We start from the raw sequence: 25,849 nt of genomic DNA on the forward strand, positions 1-25,849 counted from the left end.
AATTTCACACCTGATTGAGTTTTAGATAACTTTAGATTAATATACTCAAGAATAAAACCTATCTAAAAAGATACGACTTATATATAATCAACTGGAGTCAATTAGATATGCTATAATTTACTAGCATTATCTCTTGTTCTAATTATAATAAATAAGCAATCAAATTTCTCTTGAAAATGTGGAATAAACTCCTAAATTTTTATGAGTTCATAGTGAGATTTAATAATGATTATTAAAATTTAATTTAAAATTCTTGAAGTATAATGTTATTTGCATATGAGTTTGCATGGATGATCCAGCTATGATCACCCTTGTACAATGTAGGTAACACTCTGTGTGAGTGATTGCAGTGGAAGCAGTCCTCGCTCAGCACTCCCCTTATTTTTTTTAAATTGGAAAGTGTGATGCGTGGTCTCGCAAGTCTAGGAAAAACTTTAGGCCAACATTGTATCTACCACGTGGTAAATTGGATGTAATTTAAATTCTGTGGATAACTAGATAATAAGGTTTTAATTTGAAAAACATCAACCCTTAATTGACATGATAAAAAAAGTCAATGGAGAATTGATAGGTTCAAGAAATATTTGAGCATTACCACCAGTTGAATTAATGAAGCATATAATGTATAAATGACCAAAGCTTTTACGCCCATGCATGGCCCAATCAAGAATCTAGAAGAAAATTAGTTCTATTATTCCATATCACTATAGATCAGTAATTGTGTAGTACATTCTTTTTTGGAAATCCCTTTCTCCCCTTCCCCACCCTCCTCAAACGGCATTAATCACTCAAGATGAATAAATTTTCATTCACCATAGATGTAGAAAAACTCGATCTTTTCTGAAATATATCGCAAGTCAAGATTTCTTTTCTTTCTTCTTTTGTTATTCTATCAATCGTTCACTCAAACTCGGAAAATTACAATGACACTTGAACTAATCTTGTGATACTGAAATGTGAGCATCTGTGGAGCACAAAATTATGATTATAATTTATAGGCATTATGATTGAGGAGTGAAGAGAGGTCCCTAACCAACAACATCTAAATCCAATCCTCATTATTTTTGGAGGGTTTTTGAGTATAACATGAGTCTCAACCATTGAGCTAATCTTATGAAAAGCACTAATGGAATGTGAAGTGGACGTCGCTATATACTAACCATTGAGCTGATATTATGAAAATAAATGGAGTGTGAGTGATTGGGACTTCAAAGAAAGAATATGACGGAGATGTGGTTAAATATTAACCATTGAACTGATCTCATGAAAGTTTGGCAACTGGTAATCATAAGAAACCTATAATGGATTTAACCCTCAAGACAACATAATCACGTAAGAAAATGAAGAGGGTTCTCTGAGCAAATGATATAGGGGAACACGCAAATGAGATACAATAAAACAATATCATACTAGTAAGAGTAACCATGTTGTTCCATGTAAAGAGAAGGAAGAGAGAACAGAGATGCTAAAATATCTCTGTTAGAATAGACTCTCGGGTTCGAACCCAAAACCCTAATGGAGGAAGCCACACAGAGAAACAAGAACACGATATCAAACCAAAACAAGGAGAATCGATGTGTACCTTACACCTAGTTTGTTGAAGACAAAAACGATGTAATTCCTTGAATCTCTTTTCTTGGTTATGGATCTTCTACCGCCCCTTAGACCGTCTTGTTTTGCGGCAAAGTGGAGAAGAGTGAATGACGGCTACAGGGACAAAAAACCTAGTATATAATACTGTCTTGTCCCAAAATCTAAAACCACAATGGATTACTCCAGCATATCTCTAAACTGAATAGTGGGTTGAACTAGTTATGTAATTTGATTCTAGCCTATTTAATCAATCTGAATAATTAATCAAGCCCATAATTCCAACAATCTTACCTTCACAGCTTAGAAAATCTTTTCTCTATTACAACAATGGTTGTAAGTATTGTCTGTCCATGAGAGACCCATGCACCAACACACAGGGGCACACACCCTCAAATAGGACACCAAGCATGATAGTTATTGCACACCCTTATGTTTGTGGCGCAGGGACTTCTCATGGATAGAAAACTTTGCCCACAAAAATACACTAATCTTTTTATTTTTATTTTTTTCTAATACACTAATTCAATTCTACATGGATTAGTTTTTTCTGTTTTTCGGTTGAAGTTTAACTAAGGAAATAGCTAGGTATAGGGTCTTCTTATACATCACATGGATACATTAATGTCGACCACATGGCAAGTTGGTCATGGCCTAAACCTAACTGCTAGACAGACCTAGTGGTTCACTATGCATAAACCATATGAGTGGTCTCCATTGGTCTATTTGGGTTTTCCAGTTAGTGATAGATAGCATGTCCAATAAATATACCTAGTCCAATTTATCAATACAGCTTTAGTGGTCCAAAAATACCCTCTCCGTAAAGCATGAGCTTAGAAAACCAATCCAACGGTTGCAGATCAACATCATATATTCTATGCAATTACTACTCATTAGCTGTACAGTACTGGTGTAAACCTAAATGAGAGTGATACACCATTAATGATTTTTAATGTAGTAGGAGAGCCACTGGATGTTGAAGTGTAAAGCAGAGACCATTACACCAATGATATTGCCGGATGAAGCACAAAAGATGCTGATAAAAGGCAACAATGGTTTTAGGTAATATGGTATTGTATCAGTTGATCCGTATCAGTATCAATATCAGTACCAGGGTGTCAATCAGGTTCTGTTCTTAGTATTTGGGATAGGTCTGAATCGTTGCTGGTATCGATACCAAATATGTCAATTCTAGAACTGCCTCATGTAATCAATGGGATCAAACCTAAGTCTTGGTCCAGATTATAAGTAGTAGGATGGGAGGGGATAACACTAGTTTCTTAATGATCTTAGGTATCGTAGACGAGAGAGAAGAAGTTCAATGGTTCCTAACAAGATGATTTTATTACTAGACTCGCACAAGTCCTTTTTGTGATGTTAGCAAAACCCGGACGAAAATAAGTACCCTGAAATTTGGTGGTAAAGTGCAAGAAAAATATTACGAATAACTAAACCTCACTTAGCTCTCATTGATTAATCAATGGGAGTTCCCCACTTCAAGCAATGCCCAATTGGTTTGTTTAGAAAAATTAAGATGGTTTTGGAGGATTCCTTCTATTCATTGCTACATATACAATAGTATCTGATCTATTACTTAGGTTCTCAACTGCTGTAAGTTTTGGTATTGTTCTTTTTTTGAAGCTTAGATAATCAAAATGAAGCAACCCTCTAGGCATAATTAACATTAATGGTGAAGACTTAGTGGTCAGGATTTTATAAAAATGGACAAAGCTTGAGCTTGTAGCTCACTTGGGTCGGTGCCTATGCCTCTATTTACTGGGTTGTGAGCTTGGTGGGTTCCTATGTAGGGTGGTGCTTCTTGGTTCTTAACCCACTAGCCAACCTACCATGAAACTGCACTTTGTCTACTGGTGCTAGCTAACTTGTTCTCTAATCCAAAACAAAATTAGGTTTGTACTGATCCGTGCGAGAGAGAGAGAGAGAGAGAGAGAGAGAGAGAGAGAGAGAGAGACCTAGGAAATGAATCCAAATATTTAGCACTATGAGGTCTTTTGCAAGAAATAGTGACCTTATAAAATAATAATAATAATAAAAGTTTTCCCACGACCACCACTAAGTGGGGAGAGAGGTAGCAGTGATAGGTGTCACATTTGGACCATCTCATCATTCAGCCACTGAAAACTGTCTTAAAAAATAGAAAAAAAAATATTATATGATTATTCACTTTTGGGTTTCTCATTACAAAACTATCCACAAAATTATCCAAAACCAGATATGAGCTTACAAAACTACCCACTCAAAGTTTCAATTAATAAAAATACCTAAAATCAAGTTCGAGTTTTCATACCTACCCACTAGTGATTTTCCTTCATCTTCCACATACAATTAGGTATTTTTGTTAACTAAAACAATAAGTGGGTAGGTTTATCCTCTAACCTGATTTTGAGTATTTTTTTTAATTGAAACATTGACTGGGTAGTTTTGTAAACCCAAACTTGATTTTGGGTATTGACTAAAACTTTGGATAGGTAATTTTATAAACATAAATCTGATTTTGGTATTTTTGTTAATAAACTTTGGGTGGATAATTTTATAAAAAGAAACCCAAAAATAAATAATCATGTAAATGTTCACGGGACCTTGATCATGTGTAGAGTAGCCTTCTCTGTAACTCCTATAGTTCTTCCCTCATTTCAAGCTCTCAAACCAGAAGGTTTGTGATTTATATGGCTGATCCAGCATTTCACTGTCAATAGGAAGGCCAACAAGACTTGCACAAGAAATCCCTCGTCTCCTTAGCATGGTTTAGGGGGTGTTTGGTTCGGTAAATCTTTGGGATGACATTCTTTAGAATGATAATTCTTAATTTTTTGAGCTGTTTGGTTCTACTAGATTGACCCTCATAAGTGAACACCCTACTTCCCATGAATGACCATATTACAAAGGATGTGTTCCAAATCTGAGTTTACCTCAACACTTAAACTCAGATTTGAGCAACCTTTTTACCACCTAATATAAAAGGAGAAAGTGGAAAGAAGTTCTCTACGGAAGCCAATATCTCAACCCGCGAGAAACATGTACTAGCCTCAAGGTAGGGGTGTCAATTCCTAAACCTAATCGGTAAAACCGGTCGTACCAAACCGATAACAACAAGGACCGAATCGAACCGAAGCCTTATTGGTTCGGTTTGGTTTGGAGTATTGCAACCCCAAAACCAAACCGAACCGCACTGGAAACCACATGAACCCGAAACCAAACCGAAATCGGCTCAAAACCCAGACCAAAACTGAAACCAAATCGGTAAGAAACCGAAACACTCCAAAATTCATTAAAAAAAATCAAAATTTGCATAGTTTTGTATACATTTGTATGGAAATTCGAATCCAAACTGGACCAAAAACCAAAACCAACCCGGTTACAAATCGATTTAAGAAACCGAAGACAAACTGAAACCAAACCGCACTGAAACCAAAACCAAACCGAAACCGGAATTTTCTTATTGGTTCGATTTCGGTTTCAGCTTTCCCACACCGAAACCGACTCAACCCGGACCAAAACCGATCCGAACCGACCGATTGACACCCCTACCTCAAGGCAACCAAACGATTTTTCAGAAAGAAATATAATTCAGAAGAATGTCTATCAAAAGATTGACATTCATATCTAATATATACATCATTTGATTTACCGAACCAAACACCCCCTTAAGATACCGAATCTGTCTCAGAATCGGCCTCAGCTGACACCAATCTAAGCAGCATTGATAATGGATTTTGCAAGCACAAAATTCTTCTGATTAATTTGGAAAGATTCGGTAGGTCTATCTTGGCTGTAAATGGTGTATGCAATTTGAAATAGATTGGGTCTAACAACACATTTCGAAGCAAGAAAACAGAGAAGAATTGGATTTCAAAATGTGTTTTAGATCCAAAATCTATCATGAGAAAGAATACAAAATACAACCTTGATTTTCCAAATCAATTCAACAAGGAAAAAAGGGAGATTCAAAAGCAGCATGGTCCGTGCACCCTGGTAGGAGAAAAAGATTGCCACGCCCCACATGAAAAGCAAAATCTTTACCCCATTGATGCTGCTTTTGTGTGGCTCCCATTGACCCTTGTGCTGCCTTTCAAGGAACCATCACCCTATGAAATACTTGGACATTTTCCATTTTTATGTGATTGATTTCACTACCTCCCACTTTATCCCCCTTCCAGCCAACAAAGCTGCAAGTTCCCACAAGGCTCATGCCTTAGGCTGTGTTTGGTAACTAAGAGAAAAAAAGAAAAGAAAAGAAAATTTCTTGATTTAAAATTTTCTCTTTGTGCTTGGCATGTCCTCATCCAATAGAAGATTCAGTTTTTAAATTTTAAAAAAAAAAATCTTGCCAAAAACACAAGAAAACATGGAAAAATATTAAAACTTTTATCTTCTTTTCTTTTCTCTTCTCTTCCCTTCTCATGGTAAACAAACATACATACTTTTTTTATTTTCTCACCATTTCATTTCATTTCTTTACTTTTCTTGGCTCCCAAACATAGGCTTAAGGCTGTGTTTGGTAGCCAAGAGAAGAGAAGAGAAGAAAAGAAAAAAAAGAAAAGAAAAAAGTATAAAATTTGTACTTTTTTCTTTATTTAAGAAATTCTCCTTTTGTTTAAGATTTTTTTTTTTTTAATTTCAAAATTTAACTTGAGAATGGTGAAATTTACTTTTGCTAAAAAAATATTCTTACAAAAAACACAAGAGAACATGAGAAAATACAAAAAATTTTCTTTTCTTTTCTTTTCTTTTCCTCTCTTCTAATGGTAACCAAACACACATACTTTTTCTATTTTCTTATTATTTTATTTCTACTCCATTCTTTTCGTTTCTTCTCTTTTCTTTTTATTTCATTTCTTCTCTTCTCTTCTGGCTACCAACCACAGCCTAAATTCCCATTACAAACTACACAGACATCACATGTAATGGTTATTTAATTTATTGCCAGGTCAGGTAAACATGCTACTTTTCAGAGCTTAATGGATCCTCGATTAAACCTCATCATCCATCAAATCTAGGCTTCCACTCACGATTAAACCTTGTGGTCCACCACATTTAAATGCTTCCTACTGCGACAATCACTGGACTAAAAACTATCACCACGATAACAGCACATGACCAGGAAATTTAGCCCCCAATTAACGGGCCAAAGCGCAGTAATTGACGGGGTGAATGAGAGGGTAATTATTAGGTAAGAGACTGGATAAACCCCTCTTACTTGCCACAACACAAGTGAGGTTCAAATAAAAAAATAACAGACCTGGGGATAGAAAGCAGTGATGGTACAAAGAAAGGATTGATCCAGAATGATATAATAACCAGAGGAATCTGATCCATGTCAGGGGAGCATCCACAAAACCACCAATAATGTGGCAGTTCAAGTTGAGCTAAAGATATTTCGCTCACCTGCTAATCTAATCCAATTTTACCAGGTGGCAAAACAAAGTAATGAAAAATTCAGGGAATAACAAGGGTCTACAATGGGATAGATAGATGGACATTTCCACGAGCTCATGCCTAGATGTGAGAGCAAACATTGAATCTCAATCAGAAATTGACATGTGGCAAACCCACATATTTCTTAAATTTCCAGATCAACTCCCATGTGGCAAAAAACACAAGGACTTATGGTCTTATTTCAGGTGACGACATGCTGGAATCTTTTTCCCTCGTGTCACAGTAGTCCCCTGCTCAAAAATTAAGATTTGATAAGAAATCCCAGATCAAATAGAGAGTGAAAAGTTTGGGCATGGGGACACTAAAGCATGGTCGCTCGAATACATTCAGCTATGGTACAAGGATAGAATTATTTTCCTCGGGTGTTTTCCATGTCAGAGTGCTCACGTATTAGGACACTTCCATTTTCTCTTGCAGCCATTTACACCTACTTTAGTTAATAAATGTGACACACCCAACCCCCAACCCCCCTCCCCCCCCCTTTTTTCTTTTATTTAAGCAGTACAAACATCATTGACTCAATTTTGTATGCAAACCTATACCACTTTAAAACATTTGAAGTGAACCATATTTTCTCCATTCTCTCACATACAGCAAAAATTAAAAGTTCAAAACTTTCTGATTATGCACTCCTTGAAACAATAGAGGGGGTAAATTGAAAAGGAAAGAAACCTACTGGTTGATTCTCAGGTCAAAAACCTCCTATAATGGAGTTTCTTACTATTTTAACTCAGTGTGACTTCACATACTCCTGCACAATGTTAAGACCCTCCGACTCTTCCCCATAGTCCTGGAAAACAGTAAAAACAAGGAAACAGTAGAAAAATGACAAACCCATCAACTGAATTCTATATCAAAAATGGGTGAACATTAACTTTATTGCATGTGTTCTTACCTTCACAACAACGCAGGAACAACCCACCACCTTTCTTGCCTTGCCCTCTGGATCAATTTTACACAACTATAGAAGAAGAAAAAGGCCAAAGAAGAAACCCATTAGTGCCTTGAATATAAAGTTATCATGAAAGTAATGAACCATTGGTGTATGCATAAATGGCAACATATATATATATATATATATATATAAGTACTGCTATTAGCACATGCAATCCACAAACAGGATCAAACACCCCTCTCTAATGTGTCCCAACCAGGGTAAACTGACCGATCGGTGCTGATACAGTACACCATCCGCAATACCAATACCTCAATCCCTAGTGCCAACCCAAATAGCAAATCTCCCAACTCACCAGGACTATTTCCCAGTTCTACAAAGGTCAACTTACCTCACTAATGTCCTACCAACAAGAAAGTCAAACAGGAACAAACAATGGTGCACCACAGTTTTGATTGTAGAGAAACTCCCTCTCATAAAGGAAAGGAGAAGTAACTGATAGCTGATGTAAATATGGGAACTGGATTGTACTTACCCCAGCCCATTCGCCAAGAGTCTTAGCACTCGGTACTGATATCAAGCTCACATTGTGGTCTGCACAAAGTGCTCTGACCAGTTTAACATAATCTGGCTGGTTGCAGTCTTCTGCCACTACACAGAGCTGTGCAGCATGCTTCTCAATAACCTTAGCACCTTCATGGAGCCCTCGAGCGAGTCCACTGTGGGCCAGTGATTTCTTTAAGACAAGTTGTAAAGCTGTCATGATATCCATGGGCTCACCAAGAGCAGGAGCGGGCTTTTCGACTTCAACCACTTCACTGAAGATGTAAAATGGATAAAGTACATAAAAAACAATGCTTTTCGCAATGATAACTAGCCTTATTTCATTATAGTTACAAAACTTAAGTCAAAGGCAGAGGAGAAAAACAGGAGAAAAAAGAATAGAAAAAGTGATCAGTTATTCTTATACTTAAAGAACTTCAAATGCAAACAAATTTCTTGCCTATCTACAAGATAACTAATTTATCTGGCAGGGCAAATGTTTCCTGATTGACCCTTCAAGGCAATCTTACCTTAATGGTTCACGTATCTGCCACATGGCAACTACATTGGTAATCAAATTTCATGGTCATATAGTCTACATCATCATATATCAGTCTGGTAAGTTCCAAACCACTCTCTATAAGTCCTAACATGGTGGACCACAGAACAAAGATGGAACCCGAAACTTGACACATGGCTAAGCAAAGAAGGTATGCTTTACATCCAATGGTCAGTTTGACCAGAGGGAGATCCCCCTATCTAAGGGTCTAAAAAATGATAGGACATCAAAGCATTTTGGGCATTTTCCTTATTTGCAATTCTCATGAGAGTACTCCTCAGTTATTATGGAAATTCCATGACCATATTTAGTAGATATTGCTTAGTACATTTATGAAGACTCACCAAAATGACACCCAACAAGAAAGTTGACTAGAATGAGAATATGTATACAAATGATATGGATACATTCCACAATTCCCATACTGCTTAGTACATTTCTGAAGACTCACCAAAATGACACCCAACAAGAAAAGTTGACTAGAATGAGAATATGTATACATATGATATGGATACATTCCACAATTCCCATACCTACTTTCTACAACATACGTTCTACAGTATCCTTTTCAAGCATATGAAGATTTTTCTACAACCAGAAATTCTCCATCCTTGTAAGGAAGATTGAAGGCACAATGTATCAGAACAAAAAAATTTTGTGACATTCAATTGGAAAACAATCAGAAATGATAGTTTTAACAATTAAAGTTCTGGAATGGAAGATTCTCTTTTTTTAGGAAGCACTTCTGTTCACCAATGGAAAACAAATGACACATTATAATGCAAAACATAATAATCAGCAATAGATACAAACAATGAACAAGAAGCATTCACATACCCTGACATTTTCGCAGTTGAAATTCAGATCTAAGATATCCTTCCTGTGCCTAAAAGAAAAGAATGTATCAGATCAAATAATGCAAACCAACCAGAAACAAAAAATTCAAAGCACCATTTGCCCAGGAAAAAAAAAAGGCTTCATAAATATTGTATAGATATGTTGAAATGTCAAACTTGCAACATTTTATGAATTCCTTCAATAAACTACTGAAATTGCATCAACTAAACTTCTTGCAGCAAAAAATGTAGACTTCTATCGTTCAAACTATTAAGCTATCTTAACGGTCCAATTAAATATGATTAAACGACATTCCTACACATAGGTCAATCTCACAAAAATGTATAGGGATCATAATACCAAAAGAGAGGTCAAAGAGGTTTCTTTATGCAGTGTCCTCATCACAACCTCATTGAACATACGATCAACCCTTGACCCAAATCTAATTGGCCCTGTAGTACACGAAGGAATCACATTACAGTTTTCATCATTAATAGATTTTCTTACAGGATAGATCTGCATTTTAAACAATTTAACAAATTTTCACTTCCAATACCGTTTTCATCCTAAAATCAAAAACAAAAAAGAAACAGAGAACAAGAACTATTACTAATGGCTGACCACAAGTAGAAGAGACTGTCGATCGAAATCCAAAATCTACAAAGCGGTTGAAGGGCATAATCAAACACTAAAACGTTTTAAGAAAAATTGAATGAAAATAACTGTAAATATTAGACTGAAGAGTAGGGAACTGATACCTCGAGCAGAACCTTTGAGAGAAAAAAAGAAGAAGACGATCGATCGATGGCTTACCTAGAGTGACGAGGTAGCGCCTGTTCTTTGTTTGATCTCGTGGCGAAGAGAAACCATCACTGGATGTATTCTTATATCAAGAAACCCTAAAAAGAGCTTCTTTCTTTTTTTTTTCGCGTTGGGCACGATGTAACGAACCATCAGGCCCATTAGCAAGTGGACCGTCCTTCGACTAATGGACCAGAATTTAAGCCCGTCCAGTTCAGAATTCAATTATCTAGCAAGGCCATGTTTGGATGCCAGTAAAAGGGGAAAAAAATGAATTTGAGGAGAAAATAGACGCATAATCAATAATCATGCCGTGGTGATTTTTGTTTTATTATGTTTTTTTTCTTGACGTCCAAACATATTACTAATTATTGATGAGGTTGATGAAATCACTAACCCTTGTAAGGTTTGTGTGTTACTTAACCACCCCTGGAAAAAGAAGCAAGGTTTCGCTATTTAGGTTTACTATATTCTTAACATATAAATTTCCTCATCTAATTTATTTAACTTAATATCCATAATATTTAATTTAGACTCCAAAAGATTTTGGTTAATTTTATATTTTTATCTAATTTTCTAAATTGCTATATACCAAGTCACACAAGGTAATTATACTACAATTTATACTAAGATAAGTTAGCTGGTACTGTTAAAGTGGATGTTGAACGTATTTTATTCAGCTAAAATAGTCTTTTTCTTCCATTAAAAAAAAGCTAAAATAGTATTTTTCTTCCATTAAAAAAAAAAAAAGTGGAAAAATATGTTTCACCAGCAGAAAAAAGTATTTTAAGGTATTTTTGTAATTAAATTTTGTTAATTTTGTGTGCATATTAATAACTCTTTGGGTGAGCTAACTCACATATGATGTCATTACTACCCTTTATAGAAAAATATGAAGCTTGGGTTGACATAGGCATCCCCTCTGATAACGTTTTCAGAAATGCGTATCTACCGTTTGTGTCAATAAACGACAGAAATAGAATAAAAAGCGTTTGATAAACCTGTTCCGTTTGTCATTTTTTGAAACATAAATAAGAATTTATATTGATTTATGGTTCAAGAAACAGGAGGAACTCATTTTTCCGTTTCTTGAAACAAAAATGAGGGCCATTTTATCCCCAAAACCCAACATTTTCCTTCGACAACCCACGGTGCCCCATTCCGTCTGTTGTGAACACAACTTCCTCCATCGTACCACTCCACAAAGCTGCACCTCCCAGAGCAGCGATTCCACTGATTTTCACCCTCGTGAAGATGACTAGAGCACCCGTGAACCTCCGTCATGTCTTCTCATTTGCCAAGATTCGTCGCAGGGAGCTGGAAATCGTACCACAAGTGAGTTATAAAGGAAGAACAGGGAACTATACAAGAGAGGTGAGGTCAATCGAGCTTCCATCATGAAATTTGGCGCACTAAGGAAAAGTTCAAGAACCCTAACATCGCTTCATGTTAAGCCAGCGATCTCTTCTCTATTTGGTAGGAAAAATCTTCTTTCGATTTCGACAGAAACCCTAGATTCTTGTTGCAGGTTTATGATTTTGGTTAGTGAAGGTTCTGAGTCTGCATTTTTCTATTCTAATTTTGTAGAAATCTGTGGATATCTGTAGGTAGGGTTTTTTGAGCCATTTTTGCTGCTGTCTTTCGACTTCTACAGATCGGAGTGAATTGAAGTCGTATCTCGAAGATTAGTAAGAGGAACACCTGTAGGTAAGTGATTTTAACCATTATTGATTACCCTCACCTATGTTACTATTTCTCTGTTTTTTTTTATTTGGAATGATTTTTCTTTCTTTGCACAAGTACTTCTCTGCTACTATGGATTTCCATGCGCACGAAGTTTATGAGTCTGGTTTAATTTTGTTTAATTATTTTTTGGTTTTGTATTGTGCATTAGAAATCAGTTGGCCAGATCAACTGACGATCTTACCTCAACCAACTTTTTGGCAAGTCTTCTCGAGGAAGGAAAAAAAAAATTTCTACTAGAAACAAAGGTTTATCAAACACCAAAACTTTTGTTTCTGTTCCAAAAAATGAAAATTTATGTTTCTGTCGTTTCTTGAAACAGAAAAGGAAAAAACGTTATGAAATGGGCCCTATGCAATCTAGGTGATGCCCAACTCTTAGAAATCCCAATCTTGGGTTGCCTAGCTTGAGCCCAATTTAATCAAAGCATAGTAGCATGGGTTGGCCTGTTTTATGTGTCTTTGCTTCAAACAAAGCCTATAATATATGGTGTAAATAACTAGGGTTATTTGGTTGGAACAGAAACTTAAAGGGAAATGAAGTGATATTTTTTAACTTAAAAAATATATATTTATAATTATTATCCCATGTGATTATATAAACTATTTACTTTTTTTTTTTAGTAATTGATGAGGGTAAAAATGCCACTCCCTCGAGTCATCCCTTGGCCGAGCCGACCCCTTGGATCACCTCCCAATGAGTCTAATCCAATTCCAACGATTGCGGGAACAATCCCAAGGATCACTCATTGCCAACTCAGAAGATCTTATCGCCAACTTAGTAAATCTTATCGCTAGGAGATATCCTAACAAATAAGGTAACAATTACCTAATGGAACTCTTCCAAGAGTTAACCTACCAAGAATGAACTACTTGCCAAAATTGAACTCTTCTCAACTGCCTTTCTTCATTCACTGCCTATAAATATCAAGGTAAACCTCCTCAAGTTGGGGATCGATCATTTTCATAATAAACTCTCTTAAGTAACTATTGTAAAAAAAATCTGACTTAGGCATCGGAGGGTCAGCCCAACTCTCCTTTGTCTGCTCTTCTATGCAAGTCTAGTGTGGAGTACCAAGTGTTGCAAGGAAAATCACCCGATCAATTTTAACCGCATCAGTAATGATACATTTTACATGTAATTTTTATTTTACATTTTATGACAAAAGTGTTTGAATGCAAAGTAAAATGAATTTTAATAATATATGAAATGATTTGATGTTAGTGATATAGGCACGTGAGATAATGGGTACAAAACTTTCTTTTTAAGTTAGAAAATTCCACTTCCCTATCCTTAAATTCCCTTTGCAACCAAACGTAGCATAGGGGAAAACAATGCTCCCTCGCCACACAAGTATGGAGCGTAGATGGACATCAACGAGGGGTGGATTTTTTTTTTTTTTTTTTTTTTCACAGGGATTAGAACATCATTTTACCGCCCTCTATGTTTAGACATAGCCTGCACAACCAGGAAGCATTCGTTTCCCCAAATAATTATGTAGCTAACAGCCTCATACCAATTCAATGACTATAATGATACTACTGTCTGCCTCCTCCAATGAGAAATAGTCTCCTCAACTGAGAGAGTTATGATAAGCAGAGAGTTATGATCAGCATCCACAAGGATATCCATATGAAACACTTTTGAGAAGATCTTCAAATAGCCATGAAAGAGATTTACTCTGTTCAAAGCAAAAGATCAGACTCATTTACATGCTTCCTCAACTTTCATCAAAAAGAATTATTTAAAAAAGGAAAAAAAAAAAAAAAGAAGAAGGGCAGTCTCTCAGTAACTATAGGCTCTCCCATATTTTTACAATTCATTCCGGAAGCTGTAAATGAGGATTCACCAAATCTACTACTAGAAATTACAGGTCAGAAAATGCAGTATCAATCATTGGCCACCATGGCATCCACAAAAGAACCATTTTTTAGTTTCTTGATGACCAGTCTGCTTTGGGGAAGAAAGTCCTTAGCTGATGGAGATGTATCAGCATCAACAACGATCGAGTCCTCATCCTTGAAATCTCCTCTTAAGACACCCAAGGCAATTTCATTTTCAACCATCTGCTGTATAACTCTCTTGACAGGCCTTGCTCCAAAGTTCGGGTCGAAGCCCAACGTGCCCAATAGCTGAACAGCTTCCTTTGTATAATGAAGATCAATCTTCTTTTGTTTAAGCCTGTCTTTCAAACGGTTCAGCTGCAAGGAACATATATTTCCAATAATAGTAAGCATAGATTCAAAATTTTTCGAGTACAAATATCAACAAAGAAATTACATATTCAAAATCTCCAGTGAAAAAAAGTCTCAACATCTAAAAATCTGACAACTGCAAAACTCTGTAGCTGCAAGAAATGATAGCAAAGATGTGCTTAAATAACTAAACAAGGAGACTGTAATGTATGATAAGCTTTAATTAAATAAATAAATAAAGTAAAAAGGATGAAAAGACAATGCTCACGTTCAATCAATAATTACCTGTATCTCCACAATCCTACTAATTTCTTTGGAGTCCAGAGGTTGGAAAACTATATACTCATCAATACGATTCATGAACTCTGGGCGAAAAGTTTGTCTTGCCAACTCCACAACCTGTCTTTTCATCATATCATACACTGCATCCTTGGTATCCTGCGTGTTGCGAAGAGTTTCAAGGATATAGTGGGACCCAATGTTTGATGTCATTATAACAACACAATTTGTAAAACTAATTGTTCGTCCTTGTGAATCAGTAATCCTTCCATCATCCAACAGCTGTAATAGAATGTTGAACACATCATGATGTGCCTTTTCAATCTCATCAAACAAGACTACAGAATATGGTCTTCGGCGAACCACTTCAGTCAGCTGCCCACCTTCTTCATAACCAACATAACCAGGTGGAGCACCAACCAGGCGTGAAACTGCATGCTTTTCCATATACTCACTCATGTCGATCCTAACAATTGCATTCTCTGTGTTGAATAAATAACCTGCAAGAGCTTTCGCAAGCTCCGTCTTACCAACACCAGTGGGGCCCATGAACATGAAGCTTGCTATCGGTCGGTTTGGGTCTGACAGCCCTGCCCTTGAACGGCGGATTGCATCTGCAACTGATTTTACAGCAATATCTTGACCAATAACCCTCTTGTGGAGAACTTGCTCTAGCAAAACTAATTTGTCTTTCTCGGACTGTTGCAAGTTTGACAGTGGTATACCAGTCCACTTGCTTACAATTTCAGCAATATCAAGGTCAGTAACCTCCTCTCGGAGCAGTGACTTGCCAGACTTCTGAAAATTAGAGAGGTTTTTCTCAGCTTCCTCCAGCTGCCGTTGAAGAGATATCAATGTCCCATACTTGAGCTCAGCAGCACGATTCAAATCATACTCACGCTCAGCAGCTTCCATCTCTAGGTTGACTCTATCAATCTATAGAAAATAATTCAACAGACATTAGAAAAAGGTATTGCAAATTATAATTTCCCCAAGCTAGGATGTGTGCCAATTTGTTGAAGCCCTACCTCCTCTTTAACTGATCGAATTCGTGTCATGAGAGCCTTCTCATGATCCCATTGTTCCGTGAATTCTTTCTGTTTCTGTTTGAGTGAATCTAGATCATTTTCCAGCTTGCTCAGTCGTTCTTTAGACGCTTTATCAGTGTCATTTTTAAGTGACAGTTTTTCCATTTCTAACTTCAGCACTGTTCTATCAATCTCATCCAACTCAGTGGGCTTAGATGTGATCTCCATTTTCAGCTTTGCTGCTGCTTCATCAACAAGATCAATGGCTGCAGGCAGAACCTATTAGTTTGTCATTCTATCTTCATGCCAAGCGTATCAGAGTTAAAACAGGAGATGCTTTTCTCCTATTGCACCCTTATGGAGTCTATGAGCCACCCAAAAGGTAGCCCATCATTTAATGGTTAAACATTCATTCAGAAGTGAACCTTGTCTATTGCATTGGTCAAAACAGAATAAAAATGATTGAAACAATCCAATTGTAAGCTCTCAGCATTTTATACCTTTGTCAGGCAAAAAGCGCTCTGTAATGTATCGGTCCGCAAGAACTGCAGCTGAAACAAGGGCACTGTCTGATATTTTAACACCATGATGCAGCTCATAGCGTTCACGCAACCCACGAAGAATGGAAATTGTGTCTTCAACAGATGGCTGACCACAGAACACCTGCTGGAATCTACGCTCAAGAGCAGGATCCTTCTCGATGTATTTCCTATATTCATTTAACGTGGTTGCTCCAATACAGCGGAGCTCACCTCGTCCAAGCATTGGTTTCAACAAATTTCCAGCATCCATTGCACCACCCGTGGCCCCTACATTTATTCCCAACAAGAATGTCACCTTGATCAGAAAACTGTTGGCGGAAGAGAAAAGTCAAGAACCACAAATATATAGGTTAGTTAGAGCCTACAGATAGACAACACATTTAGAATGGCAAGTACAGATAGATAATGCATTTAAAATGGGAAGCAAATTATTTTAAGGAGCTTTGATTTTTTTTCTTTTTCTTTATTCTTTCTTTATTCCCCTTGCCGTTGAGCTTCTGGATGCTCTGTCAGGATGAGATGAACTTGTAGTTTTTGCCTACAGATTTCAACATTCACCTTTCCTTGAACATAGCAAATGCAGAGATGAATTTTTTCTTCACAACTTCTAATTGCACCAGGAAGAAATGAAGAGCTAAAAAAGAATATACATATACATATATATATAGAGAGAGAGAGAGAGAGTTTCAGCACAGGAGCAAAAAATAAAGAAGAATTGGAGAGCAATGCAGAAAAAACTCACTAAATAAGAGACCAGGGACGGTCCATACAGGTACCGTTAACGTAAAGTTGGTTGACTTGGTTCAATTTGAATAAAATTAAGATTACCCAGAAATCTCTTCAAAGCAAAACTTGTTGATATCTGGAGTACTCAAAACTTTCTTCCTACCAGCATGAGAACCCCTTTGGCCTCTTTTCCAATTAAAGATGAGCTTAAACAACAAAAACAGGAAACTTTCAGGGCCTAGAGTGGGGCCCATGTGAAAAAAAGGCATAATTAGACAAGTAGAATTGTTTGCAAAATAAACTGGCCAAATATATTTAACTTAATTAGAAACAACAAAAGTGGTGTTTTCTCCTCTGCACTAAGATGTATTTGATAAAAAGCTTCAATGGGAAGAACCAAGGCAAAACACTCACCAGCGCCAACAACGGTGTGGATCTCATCAATAAACAAAATAATCTGCCCATTTGAAGCAGTGACTTCCTTCAAGACAGCCTTCAGCCTTTCCTCAAAATCTCCACGGAATTTAGCACCAGCAACTAATGAACCCATATCCAGAGAGATCAACTGCACAAGACCAGACCAAATAAATAAACACATAATTGAATAAAGACAATGACAACAAAAACAGAAATGCTCTGCATCCTAGAATATCAAGCATATGGGCTAACCAAAAGCTGTAGATTCACAAGCATTAACAATTATCTCAAGTCTTCCAGTTTCAATCTCCTTCATCACTTCCTCAATATTTTCATCATGAACTGATCCAGCTATTACAAAATATCTTACACTGCAATGTCCCAATATATCCTAACATGATATGAAGCAGATAATCGCAGTTTTACCTTCACCTGATATTTATTCAGGAACAACTCATCCATAAAACACCCAACTATCCAAGGGACAAAAGTACAGACAACATACACAAGGGTTGTCTCCATATGCAATTATGTGAATTCATTACAGACAAGATACACACAAAGGTTGTCTCCATATGTAATTATTTGAATTCTACTTAAAGGTAAGAAAAGTTGGAAGGTTGTAATGAAATAAAAGGAAGTAAATGAGAGAAAGGAAATCCGAAACATGATAGGGAACTCTTAAATACAACATAAATAAGAGGCTAATGCAGATTTATAGGGCAACTTGTACAGAGATCCTCCCAGTCACAATTTATTGCTATATCTGCAAGGAGCAAAATAAATAATCATACAAGACCATATGACGCTCAAATTCTGTAATGACATTTGAAAGGAATATAGGTTCAGTTTTAGATCCCAAAAATCCAAACAACGGGGAAACAAAGCAAATCATGTGATAATTGGATTTAACAGATGATTGTGAGAATTTAAGCTCCATCTCACTGTACAAAGAAATAGGAATTGGGATCTCCATCTAAAGTGATGGGATCTGATTTCTTTTGAGATATGAAATTTAGTGGCTTAAGTGGGAATCTTGTTGGTGTACGATGTCTTGTATTCTGTCACAATTTAATCTAGGGAGTACTAGTGCAGCACCTTGACAGGCAGAACAGCGGTCCCGCTAGCCGGTTAGCAGGCCGTGGGGTTGCAAGAGGGGCAGGAGGCTCCTTGCATAGCAGGGGGTGTAGGGGGCGCAACACTCCACTCAAATTTTTTATTTGAGGGCAATTGTGTACTTTTCGGATTAGGATTTTTTCGCTATATTTTTATAGCGAGGGTTTCTTTCTCTATAATACAAGCAATACTGAGAGGTGTGAGGGACGAACGCTGTAACCCTATTCTCCATTGATAGTGAAGCAGGATCTCATCTCACCAGGGACGTAGGCAATCTTGCCGAACCTCGTAAATCTGTGTGCATTACTTGTTCTATTTTTCTATTATCTTCTACATCGTTTTAGGGTTGCGTTTCTACAAATTGGTATCAGAGCTCTAGGTTTCCATTTTCTAGGGTTTACTATCATGATGGCAGGGAAGGGATCGAATGTCAATTATGATATCGAGCGGTTCAATGGGAAGAACAATTTCACTCTCTGGTGTTAAAGGATGAAGGATCTTCTGATACTACAGGGTTTGGCGAAAACGTTGTTGGGAAAGTCGAAGAAACTTGCAAAAATTACTAACGAAGATTGGGAGATGGAGGAAAAGGCGGTAAGTGTTATTCGATTGAATCTTTCTGATGATGCCCTACAATATGTTGTGAGTATCGAATCTGTACCGCAGTTATGGGCGAAACTTGAAAGCATCTACATGACGAAGTCCTTAACGAACAAGTTGTTCGTCAAAAAGCATTTATATTCTCTACAAAAGGAGGAAGGTACAGATCTATTAGAGCATCTTAACATGTTCAATCAGATCGTAAGTAAACTTGCAAACCTCAAGGTTAAGATCGATGATGAAGACAATATGTTACTGTTGCTGTCATCGCTCCCAAAATCATATGATCACCTAGAAACGACTCTCTTATACAGGAAGGAGACCCTTGAGATGGATGAAGTCGCAGCTGCCCTCATGTCCAATGATACAAGGAAGAAGGCCAGTAGTACAAAATCTCAAGGAGAAGGTTTTTTCAGAGGTGACAAGGACCAGGAAAGAGGGAAATCAAATCAGAAGGGATCTAGGAAGAGTCAATCGAAATCAAAAGGGGCAAAGACAAAGGTCTCTTGTTACTATTGCAAAAAGGAAGGTCATCTAAAGAGAGAGTGCTTGAAGAGGAAGGTGGACTTAAAGAAGAAAGGTATAGATAAGGCATTTGAGGAAGCTAGCGTGGCTGACAGTTCAGATGAAGATGATGGAGATGTCATCTCTATATCATCAGGTAAGAATCAACCTTCTGATTCTTATATTTTAGATTCTGGATGTTTATATCACATGTGTCCACATAAGGATTGGTTTGATACAATTCAACCATATAATGGTGGGTCTGTCCTAATAGGGAATGATGCTGTATGTAAGACCATTGGGATAGGCATTATCAAAATCAAGATGTTTGATGGGATAGTAAGAACTTTAGCAGATGTAAGACATGTACCAGAATTAAGGAAAAACTTAGTATCTTTGGAGGCACTTGACTCAAATAGCTGCAAGTACATAGCAGAAGGTGGAGTTCTCAAAGTTATTAAGGGTGTTATGGTTGTCATGAAGGGACAGCTAACAGGAAACCTATACAGACTCATAGGGAGCACAGTTACAAGTGGAGCATCTGTGACTACAGATGCAAGATTTGATACAAATAATACCTATCTGTGGCAAATGCGGTTAGGGCATATGGGAGAAAGGATTGATGGAGCTTCATAAAAGGAAACTGTTGAAGGGAGTGAAAACTTGTAAACTGAACTTCTGCAAGTATTGTGTGTTCGGGAAACAGTGCAAGGTTAGTTTCAAAACTGCAAAACATAAGAGTGAAGGGTGCTTGATTATTTACACAGCGATGTATGGGGTCCTTCAATAACAAAATCTAAAGGTGGGGCAGAATACTTCGTAACCTTTGTTGATGATTACTCAAGGAAAGTCTGGATCTACTTCATGAAGCATAAAAGTGAGGTGTTCACTAAATTTAAGGAATGGAAGGCTGAGGTAGAAACGAAGACAGGAAATAAAATTAAGTATTTGAAAACAGACAATGGAGGGGAGTACACGTACAAGCCTTTTGTAGAATTGTGTAAAGCTGAAGGGATTACACATCACTTCACGGTTCCATAGACACCACAGCAAAATGGTGTAGCTGAAAGGATAAACAAAACACTTCTAGAAAGAGCTCGAAGTATGAGGATGAATGCAAGGTTGAGCAAGAGATTTTGGGCAGAAGCAGTGAATATGATATATTTCATCATCAACAGGTCTCCATCAAAGGCGATTGATTGTAAAATTCCTGAAGAGGTATGGACAGGAAAACCAGTAGATTATTCTATTCTAAAAATATTTGGTTGTCCAGCCTATGCAGATGTTGAAAGTGAACAGCGTTCCAAGTTGGACTCAAAGTCTAAGCAGTGCATCTTTCTTAGTTTTAAGAAATGCGTAAAGAGATTCAAGTTGTGGGATCCAAGTTCACAGAAAGTTGTGGTTGGTAGGGACGTGTGTTTGATGAGTCTCATATGGTGAAGTCAAAATGCAATTCACAAACAGTTGGTGAAAATGAAAAAGGTTCTATTGTGCAGGTGGAGTTAGGTGAGTCAGAAACAACAAGACAAAATGAGTCATCCAGTGACTTTCCAGGACAACAGGAAGTAATAGAAGTTCCGTCTACTGTAGCAAAGGATAAGGGAAGCGTACTCACAAAGCACCTGTGAGATACGGGTTTGAGGACATGGTTGCCTATGCCATCACTGTAGGTACAGGTTATCCATCTTCCTACTATGATGCTTTGAGTGATGCAAAACATGATAAATGAATGACAACTATGATGGAGGAAATGGAGTCTCTGCTGAAGAACAAGACTTGAGAGATTGTGAAAAAACCCAAGGGAAGAAAAATCATTGGGTGTAAATGGGTCTTTCGTAAGAAAGAGGCAGCATCTGAGAAGGAGCGTGAAAGGTATAAGGCCAGACTTGTAGCCAAAGGCTATGCACAGAAGGAGGGGATAGACTACAATGAAATATTCTCTCCAATGGTGAAACACACTACAATCAGGGTACTACTTACTTTTGTGGCCATGTATGATATGGAACTTGAACAGCTTGATGTGAAGACTGCATTTCTTCATGGTGACTTGGAGGAATAGATTTACATGCAGTAGCCTGAAGGTTTCAAGGTGCAGGGAAAGGAAGATCATGTTTGTCTGCTTAAGAGATCGCTTTATGGTCTTAAGCAATCTCCTAGGCAGTGGTATAAGCGCTTTAATTCCCACATGATGAAGATTGGCTACACAAGAAGTGAGTTGATAGTCGTGTTTATTATAAAGTGTCAAGTGATAATTCCATTATTTTGTTGATGCTTTATGTTGGTGATATGTTCATTGCTGCAAAGAACAAACATGACATAGTCTCTTTGAAGTCTTTGTTGAGTGCTAAATTTGAGAAGAAGGATCTTAGTGCTGCTAAGAAGATCCTTGGCATGGAAATCCTTAGAGATAGAAATGCAAGTAAACTTTGGGTAACTCAAAAGAGGTATATTGAAAAGGTGCTGGAGCCACTTCAAGTTATGAAAGGGAATGTCCTTCAACACATGAGGAGGTGGAGCAGATGTCTCAGATCCCTTATGCTAGCGCAGTTGGGAGTCTCATGTATGCTATGGTTTGTAGCAGACCGGATTTGTCTCATGCAGTCAGTGTTAATAGATACATAAGTAATCCAGAGAAGGAGCATTGAAATGCAATTAAGTGGATCTTCAAATATTTAAGCAAGACTAAAGATATAGGTGTTATGTTCAGTGGCAAGGGAAGTTCTACAGAATTGGCATGTTGATTCCGACTATGCTGGTGATTTAGACAAGAGGAAGTCTACTACAGGGTATGTATTTACATTGGCTGGTGGACCTATATCATAGAGGGCGATGCTTCAATCTACAATTGCATTGTCCACTGCAGAGGCAAAGTACATGGCGGCAGTTGAGGCTGCCAAGGAAAGAATCTGGTTGGCTAGACTGGTTCGTGAGTTGGGGTTAGAGCAAAGAGGTATAGTGTTACATTGTGATAGTCAAAGTGCCTACATCTTGCAAAGAATCAGGTGTTTCATATAAGGACAAAGCATATTGATGTGAGATTTCATAAGATCAGGGAGCTTGACTCAGAGAGCATTATTCACTTGAAAAAAATTTATACAGATCTCAATCCTGCAGATATGTTTACCAAGCCAATTACTACAGAGAAGTTCGAGTCCTGTTTGGACTTGATTAATATTACTCACTGTTGAAGATGAGGGACGCACCAAATAGGTGCGGGTTTGTACCTCTTATGAGGTACGGGGATGAAGACGTCTATAGGTTATCTTTACAGGAGGCTCGACAGAATTCAAGCCAAGGTGGAGATTGTTGGTGTACGATGTCTTGTATTCCGTCAGAGTTTAATCAAGGGAGTACTGGTGCAGCACCTCGATAGGCAGGACTTTTTTCTCTGTAATGTAAGAAATACTGAGAGGTGTGAGGGACGAGCACTGCAACCCTATTCTCCATTGATAGTGAAGTAGGATCTCATCTCACCGGGGACATAGGCAATCTTTCCGAACCTCGTAAATCTGTGTGCATTGCTTGTTCTGTTTTTCCATTATCTTCCGCATCATTTTAAGGTTGCGTTTCTACAAATCTAATATGCCATCTGGCTTACTAACCATTACCATATCTAATGCATGTTAGAACTCTCACAATCCAAATTGACCCTGCAGAGAAATAGAATTCTCTCAGAAAACTCTGGAGATTGTTATGCAAGTTAAAATGTACATTTCTTTATTTTGTTCTTTCTCCTTTTTTGCTTTTCCAGATATAAGGAGATTTTTCCTGCTACATTGTTGTCAGTCATGGTCTAAATTTCAGAATGAATATTTTGATTTCAACCAGCTGATGAATCAAAATCATTTCCGTGGTTTGAACAAATCAACCGAAACCATATGAAATTTCAGTGATATAGATCAAAATCATTAGAATCAATAACAAAGTCACCAAACAAGGAGCAAAGTCAAAACTTTATTCCTTTCCTTGTACATGTTCCATAGTTCCATTCATGAACTATCTATTACGGCTACTTAATATGTGTGTGTGTGGATGAGAGAGAGAGAGAGAGAGAGAGAGAGAGAGAGAGAGAGAGAGAGAAATGGAATCATCTCCCATGATTTCACAAGGAAAAAAGAAGAGATATAAAGAAGAATTGAAACCTTCCGATTCAATAGAGGTTCGGGAACATCCCCTCGCACAATTCTTTGAGCTAATCTGCAAAAGAAAATGTTTTCCAATGTGAAGATAAAGGCAATATTTATGAGATCAACTAAATCCTACTTGCAAATAGAAATAATCACAAAAAGAAATCTCCTAGTACTGATACATGGAGTAAAGCTTATAAAGCTCAGTTCCCCAACAACAATAGTACATAGTGCTTTAAGACGCATACCCTTCAGCAATTGCAGTTTTCCCAACACCAGGCTCACCAATGATAACAGGATTATTTTTAGTTCTCCTTGATAATATCTGGATACAGCGCCGGATTTCATCATCCCGACCTATAACAGGATCAAGTTTACCACGCCTAGCAAGTTCAGTCAAGTCACTCCCATATTTATCCAGTGCCTCGTATTTTCCTTCAGGATCTACATTGAGATTAAAAACGCATGTGATGTTACAAGATAAACTAACAAAAGAAGCCCCAATTTAACATACTCATAATTTTATGTCCAGCAAAAAGAATTAAACTAAATGGGAAAAAAATACATGAATGCCCTCACAGTGTGTGTGTGTGTGTGTGTGAGAGAGAGAGAGAGAGAGAGAGCTAAAATTGATGAAGAGTGACCAACCGAAACCAACTTGTGATCAAATGAAATCATCCAAAACAGGAAGAAAAAAAATTCTTCCAAATAATATTGAATTGCAATGAAGAAAAATATAAATCAGTCCAAAACATGCAACAAGATCATTTTTTTTCTGTAAAGATCACAAATACATCGAGCCAAAAAGAGAACCTAAAGACAAAGCTCTAGACTTTAGAGGACCCAGTGTATGTCTTATTCAAGCTAGTGTATGGGAAATTTAATAGGAAACAATCAAGCAAGTAACCATAATAGCAGAAGCCAAATATACATGTAACAAGGATCAAACCTGGGGAAGATGATTGGTTGAAGGTGACTCTTCAAGCGACAAGTATCCAAGAATTATTGGCTGGTAGGATAGTCAACCTTTTAAGTAACAAGTATCCAAGAATTATTGGCAGCTAGTCTCTAAGTCTCGATGGCTACTTTTACAAAGTGGTAAATTGGGGTCTGGTTAAATCCCCGTTTTCTGGACAAAGAATACAAAGATTGCAATAATTTATTCCAACAACTGTATGGTTGCAGATTTAACACTTTGAGGGAGGACTACGAATGGTTGAAAGAAGTGGTGAGGAGGTTAGAGAGTAAATTATACTATGATCGCCTGTGCTTTGAGCCAATAGAAAGTACAGATCTATCAAATGCAGGGCTCAGTATCACCTCAAAGTGGAAACTGTTGTGAGGATTTTTCACTTGAGTGCTACCAGCGCAAGGAAATAGACTTCAATACACCTATTCCAGAAGTGTGAAGTAGGCAATCTCTTATGGCTGTATTATGTTGGCTTGTTTGTTCTTGAATTGACAGCTCCATATTTAACATATGATGATTCCATATTTAGCATGAGATGATTCCATATTTAGTATCAGAAGATCTCAACTTGCCTAATATCCATGTTATCTTGAAGGCAATCATACAAAGGCTGATTAATGGGGGGCCAGTGGGCCCCACGAGAACCAACCCGATTGGATGTGGGCCCAATTAAATACTTAGAGATCAAAGACTAAGAGTAGTGGCAATTTGGTAAATAAATGTCCTATCCAAGGGATAAATACTCAAGTAATGGCAAACTTGTAATTCAATTGAAATAGCAAGGATTAGGGTGGAATGGCACTATTGTAATTACCCAGAAATCTCTAGTGTTTCAATGGGTCGATTAGGGGAGAGGAACCAAGTGGGAAATTAAATTATTGTCAAGGCTGGATTTGGAACCAAAGAAGTTAAAGGACAAA

General features: G+C 37.3%; 2 protein-coding genes across 5 annotated transcripts; both read right to left on the reverse strand.

The window, feature by feature from the left end:
- Positions 1-7,574: 7,574 nt before the first annotated feature.
- Positions 7,575-10,811, reverse strand: LOC122085813 (40S ribosomal protein S12-like). Of its 4 annotated transcripts, none has more exons than XM_042654400.1 (6): positions 10,695-10,745; positions 10,492-10,538; positions 9,882-9,930; positions 8,478-8,760; positions 7,943-8,008; positions 7,575-7,837 (listed from the first exon to the last, which is right to left on the reverse strand). In XM_042654400.1, exons 3-6 carry the CDS (start codon positions 9,887-9,889, stop codon positions 7,778-7,780), a joined length of 417 nt encoding a protein of 138 aa, XP_042510334.1. In that variant the 5' UTR covers positions 9,890-9,930; positions 10,492-10,538; positions 10,695-10,745; the 3' UTR covers positions 7,575-7,777. The 4 variants fall into 4 exon arrangements, with proteins under 4 accessions (XP_042510334.1, XP_042510335.1, XP_042510332.1 ...); XM_042654401.1 differs by having other exon boundaries at positions 10,503-10,538; positions 10,695-10,732; XM_042654398.1 differs by lacking the exon at positions 10,492-10,538 and having other exon boundaries at positions 10,695-10,811.
- A 3,239-nt stretch (positions 10,812-14,050) lies between these two features.
- On the reverse strand, positions 14,051-25,430 carry LOC122086784 (chaperone protein ClpB4, mitochondrial-like). Its single transcript, XM_042655745.1, has 8 exons — positions 25,324-25,430; positions 24,208-24,444; positions 23,975-24,029; positions 17,610-17,760; positions 16,428-16,736; positions 15,928-16,193; positions 14,906-15,835; positions 14,051-14,626 (listed from the first exon to the last, which is right to left on the reverse strand). The coding sequence occupies exons 1-8, from the start codon at positions 25,428-25,430 to the stop codon at positions 14,315-14,317; spliced, it is 2,367 nt and encodes a 788-aa protein (XP_042511679.1). The 3' UTR covers positions 14,051-14,314.
- Between the last annotated feature and the right edge of the window lie 419 nt (positions 25,431-25,849).

This window comes from Macadamia integrifolia, chromosome 8 (assembly GCF_013358625.1).
Source record: "Macadamia integrifolia cultivar HAES 741 chromosome 8, SCU_Mint_v3, whole genome shotgun sequence".
NCBI lineage: Eukaryota > Viridiplantae > Streptophyta > Magnoliopsida > Proteales > Proteaceae > Macadamia > Macadamia integrifolia.